Here is a 9,673-nt window from a genome sequence, read left to right as displayed (position 1 = left end):
ATGTTTTTGTTTATCTGGGATGGCCTCAAAGGCCCTCTCATTTAGATTAACCGATATATAATCAAATAGGCATAATATCTACACTGTTAGAAGGTAAATGACGCAGTTCTACTCATTGGCCTGATTGCCCATTTAAAATGCTGATTATTTTAAAAGCAGGCTGGTTTGGTTTGTTTTAATTAAAAGACATTGCTCATTACATCACTTGATTTAGGTGATTAAAAACGGTAGCGATTTAAATGTTTCTAATCCTTGATTTTAATATTAATGAGTTATTTTCCGTCTTTAAGAATTCTTATTTTTAAGTGGTCAAAAAATGTGTTTACACAGCGAATCAAGACAACAAAGCGCACGACTTTTGCCCCTTTTATTCTATGCCCCTCCGCGTGCCGGCATTACGTAACCACAAATGACGAGGCCGGCAGCATCCAATCGGAGCCTTCCTTCGTCAAGGGTTCGCTCGTTTAGACACCGAGACAGGCCAATTATAGCAAAGCAATGGGTTTCTATTGTTCGCCATGACTCCGCCCAGTTAAGATTTTCTGATTAATAAAACGTTCGCTTTCTGTGGCACATGAACGACCAGCAACGCCGCTCGCCCCTCCCATTAGAGGCCGTCCTACTGAGGATATCAGAGGCTGTGTGTATGTCGTAGCTTGTCCTGTTATAGTGTATCGTTGGCGTAAAAACCTATATAGACCTGGCCCGCACACAACCATCTACAATTTTTGCGTATTTGTCTGGGATGTATGGATGGATAGTTGACGGAATTTCCTCGCTTTTTGAGCCCGTTACGACGGGTAAGAAACCCACTGAGTGGTCCGGGAAAGGCAACGTTAGCGAGGAGGCATCAACGCGCCCTGGCGTTAAAGTCCGATCGCTGCAACAGGAGAACCACGCTAGAGCAGCCAAACGACACTACCAGAGGTCCGTTCTCTCAATTATCGTTAAATATATATGCAGTCGTTGTGGGTCTGATTTGTACTTAACAGTCACCGTTAGCACGCTGACATGTCCATGTCTGCTAAGGCCAATTAGCTGTAGCCTAGCCACACAGACAGCTAGCATAACAAAAAAAAGTTGCTGTTTATCACTCGCTGAAATGAGCAAAAGAAACACACGAGGATTGACAAGACACGTTACACGCGAATAATTATGACTTGATGCAATAATCACTTCTTAAAATTTCCTTCTGTGGTTCCTGTCAGTGTCCATGTCGGAGATGGTGCATGTAACACAGAAGTAGAGGTGAAAAGACGGAGACGAGGTAAGTTCATTTCACAAGGGTTCAATGTTACATCCAGTAGTCAATGGCTAATAGTGGTTTCTGGCGCCAGATGTAGTGATTAGCTTTGTGAAGAAGGCTGTGGTCGGTGTTGCTGGTCTACTCGGGCTGAAGAATCCGAACACCCCCAGACCTTCTGAAGAGGCACAGGTATGTTTGCTGACTCCCCTCTTCCTCTAAAAGTGGATCCAGAATTCATGCAGGGCAACACCTGACTCTGTATCTTCTGCCCAGCCCATAACTCTAATAGGAATAGATGAGCTTCAGACCTCATGGTTGGCCAGTGCTGAGTGGAGAATGAGTAAGTTTAGTTGTCAGGGGGAGGTTTGACCATTACTTGTTCATTGTCCTCAGCTGATCGTGATTGATTGAGTTTCTTTTTTTCTGCTTTCAGATAAACAAGCAGCTGGAAATGAGAGGGGTAAGACTCTCTTCCAGAGTTATTCACCTCCTTTAATGAGAAAATACAGGTGAGTCTCCCGTTGCCAAGTTACTTGATTTCGTATGAATTTTCCAGCCAACTTATCCCATTAATGTGTAATGCTCTTGTGTCACCAACAGGGCCGGGCAGTCAGCTGGATACTCTGACCGGGGAAAGGACTGGGAGAAGAGAGGTTCTGTTCAGCTTCTGCCCTCTAGACCTGCTCTGCAGCTGGGGGCTTCTACTGAGCCCACCTGCAATGGCATCGGACGCAATCGCAACTATAAACCCAGTCTTACTGTGGAAGAGGTATTCACTGTTAGATGTGTGTATATCTATGTTATTTTTTTAATTTTAACTTATGAGCTCATATATGTAACTGGGTATTTTTTATAAACGGTGCATTACATCAACCATATATCCCTCAGTTGACTCGTGTGTGTTTGGATTGCTCTTTCAGACTATTAAACAGAATAATAAGGAGCACTACAGGCGGTTTTTGGAATTGTTGAGTATAAATCCAATTACCTTTTATTAAATACTGTCAAATAATAAGTCCAGCATGGTCAACTTTTCTTTCCTTTTGAACTCAGTGAGTTGCTGTCTCAGTCGGGACCAAGAACTGCTGCTTTAAGAAATCCTTTTGATTCGGTGCCTATGAAGATGGGAGTCACAGGTAACGTCCTCTTAGTAATGTGGGGGTTTTTTTGGTTTTTTTTTGCAGAACCCTTTACGGATTTCTCGCATTGTGTTGATAAATTGCTTAGTTGAAATTTAATTTAGTCAGTAATTAAAAGTACCACATTTTGAATGGCTGACTAATGATGCTTTTCCTTTCTTCCTCCTCACAGCTGCTTCCTGTATGTTCCCATGCAGAAATGCACAAGCAAGCAAGGAAAGGTTGGTGCATTACATTTGGGGCTCTGGGTAATCCTGACTGCTTTACTCGAGTGTCTGCATTTCATCTCCAGATGGGATAGTTTGCCCCTAAGTAAGACCTTTAGTGGAGCCTTTGGGGATGCGCAGTCAGACAGTTTTCACAAGGTAATTGGTGTTATTAATATTGCTTCTGTACTCATCTACTTATCAGCGGTCAATCAATGCTATATCATCATTTACACTGAATCACTCTGCTTTAAACCGACGCATCAAAGCAAAGATTGAGAAATAGATGCCAAAGCGATCAAAGGATACCATACTGAAATGGAGTCTTTTGTGGTATAGCAGAAACAGACAACTGAAATGGACCTTTCTACCGAGGTTGCCATTCGTCTCAGTCTGGTGGACAGAGAAGCCTCGCCTGTTAGTCCTCCTGGCGCTCTGTCGGCGCCCTCAAGACACAGTGAGGAAGACATACCTCAACTCACCAAGGTGAGCACACCTCTGTAAGGTGTTGTTGCTGTCTTGAACAAGCGTGGGTACAATTTCTTAACCCCTGTGTGAATTAATTGTCAAGGAAATGGCAACAGCCGTGAGTCGCGCGCTGGCTCAGAGTGATCCCAACCTTGTTCTGAGTGCCGCTTTCAAACTGCGGATCACACAGAGAGATCTGGCCACCTTGCAGGAAGGTGGCTGGCTCAACGATGAGGTACGGACTCGCCTTGAAGGTGGTTGGAGCCGTTTAGTAAAGAGTGCACCATAACATTTTATGACAAATGTCACATATGTCTTGTTTTGTGTGTCTTTCTGAGTGTGGAAGAGCCGCAAAAGATTCCATGTTTCCAGAGTTAAAGTCTAATCATTAAATGAGATTCTGAGTTGTCCGTAAATGTGCTTTGTTGGGTGACTGGGAAGGGGTTGGTACTTTTCCAGCGTTTAGTTTCGCGTCTCATGTTTCTCTTTGGTGCATCAAAGGTGATCAACTTCTACCTGTCCTTGATAATGGAACGAAGCACTGATCAAGCAGCAGAATTGAAGGTGTATTCCTTCAGCACCTTCTTCTTCCCCAAGCTGCGGGGCGGAGGAGGCGGTCTGGGGGGACACGCTCAAGTGAAGCGCTGGACCAAAGCTGTCGACCTTTTCTCATATGACCTTGTCCTCGTCCCTCTGCACCTGGATGTCCACTGGGCTTTGGCTGTGAGTCACACTTATGATGGCTATTTTTTGCCAGGTTTTACCCCTTTTTTTGGGTGATCATTGTAAGTAATTGTTTGTTTGTTTTTCAAAGTGCCGCTTATTTTTCTGTTAATTACATCGCTTTCATTCAACATGGCTTTGCTGTTGTTCCAGGTGATCGATTTAAAGTCGAAGACGGTGGTGTCGTACGACTCCATGGGCCACAGACATGATGACATCTGTAAACTTTTATTGTGAGTTAACATTGTGCATATATACCTCTCCTCTTTCAAAGAAAATCCCATTTTGGCAATGTGTAGGATTCACACAGTCTGGTATGTTCTCTGCCCACTTTTGGGGAAAATACTAAAGAGATTTTACAAAAGCTAACACATGTTGATGTTTTGCTGTGAAATATACTAACAGCATGTATGTATTTTCCAGACTTTATCTGAAGGATGAACACAAAGCAAAGAAGGGCAAAGAGCTCGACGAGACCAAATGGACAGTTGGAAATTTGAGAGCCACTGTAAACAAAACTGACTTACACAACTGATAACTCAACTTTTATTTTTGCAGATTAAATTCAGTCTGTTCTTCTCTTTTTAGGAGGCTCCTCAGCAGAAGAATGGTAGTGACTGTGGTGTTTTTGCCTGTAAATATGCTGACTACATTGCAAAAGAAAGACCTCTCACATTTAAACAGGTATCTATGCTGTATATAAAACCTGAATTATACTGCATAAAAACTAAAAGCAAACCTCCCTCCCTTTCTTTTTCACAGTGCCACATGCCTCTCTTCAGGAAGTTAATGATCTGGGAAATTCTCAATCAGAAGCTGTTATAGCAGAGAGCAACTGTCTTAATCCATGTTGGAGAAAGACAGATGCACGGGCCGAGGAAGGCTTCACCCATCAGAGCAGCTCTGGAGTCGAGAAAGCAGAAATTAGTCTTAAAAGTTCACTTGAGAGTGATTATCCTCCGTTCCCCAGCAGGGACATATTTAATTCTCTGAGTTGTAATTGGAGATATATTGCGTGGATGGCCTACGCAGACTGGCACTACTGACTGACCTTTTTTTGAAGATTTATTTGTGTTTTGCTTGAATTTTGTCCCCCAAGTGCCTTCAGTCCTTTGATCAACTCAGCCTTGGGCAGTTTTTGGTTACATTCAAGGTTTAATAATAAAAGTGTTGCCGCTCTGTATTATTTGTAAGATAAGATTTTGAGTTACTATACTGTTTCTGTCATGTTAACACTGCCTATAAAAAGCATTTCCCCATTTTCTTTTTTTTCATTCTGACTTATTACTGAAGAGTATTGACTTGATGAAAAGTTATTTTGCAGACTGAATCAGATTGTCTGAATGTCCTTGCAGTGTAGGTTTTTTCCTTCTTATTGGCAACAGCAGCAGTTTTTCTATGCAGAGTCTCCGAGATCCAAAAACTAACGAACAGCTATAAAATCCAAAGGGATTAATATTTTTTATAGGCACTGTAAGGGTGGGTCAACAATTCTTATCCAGCATCTTTCATAGCATCTTTCCCATTTCAACAAGTCAAATGGTTGTGTGTTTTTACTGAAATGCTGATATTTATTATTTACTGGACATGAAAGTGCAAAATGAATGCATACCTTTTTCCTCAAAACACATTGACCCACTAGTTACTTTGTGTAATTCAGAGTAATGTTAGATCTGTGAAGCTTAAGTGTACTGCAAGAAACTTTTTTTCGGCTACTACATTGACTCACAGTATGTTACTATGCTGTACAGTGCACGTGTGCATGTTAAGTTTGAGCTTCCAAAGATTTGTTTTTCATCCGTATAAAAGTACTTTATCTTTTTATGATGACGGCAAAGGTACGCTCTCCCTGGTTGTTTTTCGTTATTTTAGTAATCCTACACCTTTCATTGTAAAAGAGGATCATTCCAAGACAACATTGTATGAAAATTGCTTGTGATAAATCTTTATTGTCAGTAATGCGAGCAACTGCAAACAAAGAAATACGCTTCAGTGCTCACCATGAAATAGTCTTTATTATGTTACGTAACGTAAGCATTAATAGGATTCTGTTATTAATACAAGTGAGAGCAGCAGGATTTGTCATAAAATAAAAAAAACAAAACATTAAAGGCCACCTATATAGGGAAAAAACAAATCGGAAGTGACGATCCACCTCGCGGACGTGACGTCCTTTAGTCTATGCGCAAGGCCCGTTTGGTTTAGTATTCAACTGCTCTGTCGGTCGCTGTTGCCATAACCGAAGTAAACCGGTCGCCAGAGGCGCCTTACCGTCCAATCTGTTCTTGTCATATTTGTACTTACAAAAATGAGTGACAACGAGAAAGATTTCAGGGAGGAGGTGAGTTCTAACTGATAATCTTCGGTCGGGTAAGCGGTGAGCTAATGAGTTAGCTTATGATAGCAGTTCCCCGCGCTTGCTTAACGGATAAAGTCAGCCAATTTTAACAACTGAACACGCGTCTAAATTTAATCTGCAATGCATACTTGTAATTTTAAAGGATTGTTATTAGTGCCTATGACGAATATTAAGTTTTACGACGGTACATTTAGATAAGAGGTATTCTATCGTTAGCTTGTACGCGGCCTGCAAAGTATCGGACATGTGGTCGCGGCCTTGCAGCCACACCGTTATGTTCGGTTCATTTAGTCGGTGTGTCGCACCTTAATGTACATTGTTTAGACAGATTTAAACTTGTTTTATGGATTGATGTAAAATCGCGGTTTTCAGAAAAAGGATCCAATTAAGGTATAACAGTAATATACTCATTTAACCTGTAACGTATTGCTGGTTTTGCTGTGCATCTGTGTATCATATGGGTCTTCAGAAACCATTTTGCCTTATCACCCTTGTTTGTTCTTTGTTAAGGTTGAGTTTGGAAGAAAGAAAAGGGCGGAAGACGTTTCAGATCTGACGTTGTTTATGTATGAAGCTGGTGGTGTTGATGCATGCTAATATTTGGGAGGCTGAAACGAAGCGATCAAGATCTGTCCCAGCTACTAGTGTTGTAATGGCAGATGATAAATGGGGGAAGAGGAGGAAAAAAGAAGTCATAATGTCAAACAGAAGAAAGAAGAAATGAATGGTTGTTTTGAAGTTAAAGAAGTTGTGAAGTTAAGATCAGAAGTTTACCTGGGTATGAGTAACCAGCCTGCTATGTTTATTACTCCATTTCATCTTATTTCTTTCTCTTAAGCATGCACGATTTTCCCCACCCACTCAATCAGAATGAGCCCATCTCTTTTATTCAATCCCAATTGCAGCTAAATTAATTTCTGCTCCTGATGTTTTTGACCATGTGTAATCAGACTACATCATTATCAAACTTTTACATTTAACAACCTATTGAATATTTTATAGGCACATAAAGAGACACACAGCCACCTTCTGGTTCTGTATTGTTTTGTCACTGTTTTACCTTTATAGTCCATCTTACTTTATTGATTTGTCCAGAATTCACAGCCTGCCTCAAGGAGTGCATCACCTCGAGGCTCTGTGAGAACCACCAGTCGATCACCTGCTCGTTCCAAAGATGGCTCTCATCCTTCTCGTTCCCGATCTCGTTCTCAATCAAGATCAAAGTCCAGGTGAGATGGGCTTTTGTTCAAGTGTGCATATGAGCACAAATGCAAAACCAGGGCTAATAACAATGACCATGTCTGTTCCAAGGTCTCGTTCCCGTCGCAGTTCCCGCAGACACCACTCGCGCTCTCGTTCTCGCTCTTACCGACGCCGATCCAGGAGCCGCTCTCGCAGCTGGCGCAGGCGGAGGAGCCACAGCCGCTCCCCCATGTCGAATCGCCGCAGGCACATTGGCAACAGGGTATTTACCAATAGGAAAAAATATCCCAAGACATTCACTTTCAGTTAAAACACCTTCTATTGCAATTGCTTGGTCATATAAACCTTTAAAAAATCGTGCCTGTTCCAGCCACACTGTACTTGTTTGGGTGAACACTGCATTGATTCGCTTGCCCATTGGTATTGTTGGCAACAAGTTAGAGACGAAATCAAGTTCAGGGCCTTTTAATAGACACGTGTAGGACGTCAAAGATTTCAGTGACAATGAACACAATTCCCAGATCAGTCCCGACATTCCTAAGGTGGTACCATACCCTCATTAGTTAAAATGAGTGTTCAAGCCACTTGTCTACATTATATTTGTGTTGTTTTATTTGCAGGCCAACCCAGATCCTAACAACTGCCTGGGTGTGTTTGGACTCAGCCTGTACACGACTGAGAGAGACCTGAGGGAGGTTTTCTCTAAATATGGCCCTTTGGCTGATGTCAATATCGTGTACGACCAGCAGTCACGGCGCTCAAGAGGCTTCGCCTTTGTTTACTTTGAAAACTCTGAAGACTCAAAGGAGGTAAGGAAAACTGTAATAATGGAGGAAGTAAGTCATTTATTACAAATGTGTGGTTCGCTCCCTAATGCAACGCCTTCATTTACAAAAGGCTGATAAATTCTATGATATAGATTTGATAACTTGCATATATTAATTTTTATTGATTCATTTAAGTTCAGTTAAGATGCGTACTGTTTCACCTTTAGGCCAAGGAGCATGCAAATGGGATGGAGCTCGACGGGCGTAGGATCCGGGTAGATTTCTCCATTACAAAACGGGCCCATACCCCCACGCCTGGAATCTACATGGGTCGTCCTACATAGTGAGTGTTTTTTACCACGCTGGGGTCCTTTAGCTGAACTTTTCTAGGAGCTAAGAAAGGTTTCGTACAAAGATAACGTTCTTTGTTTTCTTCAGCGGATCATCCCGGCAGTCCTCAAGAGACTACTACAAGGGATACGATCGGGGTTACGACCGCGGTTATGACAGAGGCTACGACAGAGACTATGAACGTTATGAGGAACGAGATTACCGATCATACAGGTGGGCATTCGTTTACCGCTATGCTGTCTGGATAAGAGGTTCTCCAAACATAACATCTTCCAAACATTCTTTCCCCCTACAGACGCCGTTCACCATCTCCCTATTACAGCAGGGGTTACCGCTCACGATCCCGCTCCCGGTCTTACTCACCTCGTATGTTATAGCCATGCGGAGCTCTTAATTGGGTTTAATTGATGAGTTTGTCATCAGTCTGACCATGTCTGTCTTTCACAGGTCACTATTGAGTCAACAGGAGCTGATGACAAACTGCGTTTATTACCAGGATGACTCTGTTTTTGTTTTTTATTGTATGATGAGTTAATGTACAAAGGCAGATAATGCTTCCTTAAGACACCCGGGCTGTTTTGCATCATTGTTTGTGCAACTGGGCTTTTTATCTCAAGTCATTTCCCCCATATTCAAAATTTAGGAATCTTTTTATTTCCAATGTGGTCCATTATCAAAATATAGCTGAAATTCTGCATAGTTGACAAATTTGGCAAATGCATCTCTTTACTTCCGTGTGGCACCCCTAGAAGCATGTAGAGTTTCTCAGAACTGGGCTGCAGCCATATTCAGTGTAATCGAGGATGCTGTAACCGCTTCTTTGGCATAATGACGGGTTGGAATAAAGCATTTTAATTTTTCGCATGAGATTTAAAAAAAAAAAAAAAAAAAAATAGGTGTTGTAATAAGAGTCACCCCTGGTTAGAACTGAAAAGATTGATTGGTTCTGACAAAGATGTCTTGCAGTTGTATTACACTTTCTAGTTTGATTTGTGTCTCGGATCATCAAGAGTAGGTTTTTATGGTTTAAATGCCATCTTTTGTTCTGGTGGAAACTTGTCAAATCTTATTTTTGTAGAGTAGTGTCAGGAATGCTTCTGGGTATTGTACTATGATGTCCTATAATGCATTTTGAATTGTTTTGAGAAATAAAATATTTCATTTCTTCACAATCTTCTATCCTGTCTTTCTTTCACAAGTTTTCAGGTAAC

At 41.6% G+C, this 9,673-nt stretch overlaps 2 protein-coding genes across 8 annotated transcripts; both read left to right on the top strand.

Annotated features, from left to right (window-relative positions):
• The first annotated feature begins 596 nt into the window (after nucleotides 1-596).
• Nucleotides 597-5,619, top strand: senp2 (SUMO specific peptidase 2). Of its 4 annotated transcripts, none has more exons than XM_057059521.1 (17): nucleotides 597-927; nucleotides 1,209-1,267; nucleotides 1,338-1,435; nucleotides 1,520-1,586; nucleotides 1,680-1,755; nucleotides 1,847-2,015; nucleotides 2,167-2,213; nucleotides 2,300-2,382; nucleotides 2,558-2,606; nucleotides 2,678-2,750; nucleotides 2,967-3,077; nucleotides 3,163-3,294; nucleotides 3,561-3,782; nucleotides 3,936-4,015; nucleotides 4,206-4,290; nucleotides 4,371-4,466; nucleotides 4,545-5,619. In XM_057059521.1, exons 1-17 carry the CDS (start codon nucleotides 746-748, stop codon nucleotides 4,605-4,607), a joined length of 1,692 nt encoding a protein of 563 aa, XP_056915501.1. In that variant the 5' UTR covers nucleotides 597-745; the 3' UTR covers nucleotides 4,608-5,619. The 4 variants fall into 4 exon arrangements, 3 of the variants coding, with proteins under 3 accessions (XP_056915501.1, XP_056915500.1, XP_056915499.1); XM_057059520.1 differs by having other exon boundaries at nucleotides 2,934-3,077; XM_057059519.1 differs by having other exon boundaries at nucleotides 598-927; nucleotides 2,931-3,077.
• Nucleotides 5,620-5,940: 321 nt separating this feature from the next.
• Nucleotides 5,941-9,634, top strand: tra2b (transformer 2 beta homolog). Of its 4 annotated transcripts, none has more exons than XM_057011442.1 (9): nucleotides 5,949-6,123; nucleotides 6,652-6,919; nucleotides 7,237-7,370; nucleotides 7,471-7,606; nucleotides 7,965-8,153; nucleotides 8,339-8,454; nucleotides 8,550-8,675; nucleotides 8,758-8,828; nucleotides 8,910-9,634. In XM_057011442.1, the coding sequence occupies exons 4-9, from the start codon at nucleotides 7,574-7,576 to the stop codon at nucleotides 8,918-8,920; spliced, it is 546 nt and encodes a 181-aa protein (XP_056867422.1). In that variant the 5' UTR covers nucleotides 5,949-6,123; nucleotides 6,652-6,919; nucleotides 7,237-7,370; nucleotides 7,471-7,573; the 3' UTR covers nucleotides 8,921-9,634. The 4 variants fall into 4 exon arrangements, with proteins under 4 accessions (XP_056867420.1, XP_056867419.1, XP_056867422.1 ...); XM_057011441.1 differs by having other exon boundaries at nucleotides 7,453-7,606; XM_057011440.1 differs by lacking the exon at nucleotides 6,652-6,919 and having other exon boundaries at nucleotides 5,941-6,123.
• Nucleotides 9,635-9,673: the final 39 nt, after the last annotated feature.

This window comes from Takifugu flavidus, chromosome 16, assembly GCF_003711565.1.
Source record: "Takifugu flavidus isolate HTHZ2018 chromosome 16, ASM371156v2, whole genome shotgun sequence".
Classification (NCBI taxonomy): Eukaryota; Metazoa; Chordata; class Actinopteri; order Tetraodontiformes; family Tetraodontidae; genus Takifugu; species Takifugu flavidus.
Note: the sequence above shows the minus strand (reverse complement) of the source record. Positions and strands in the feature narration are given on the sequence as shown.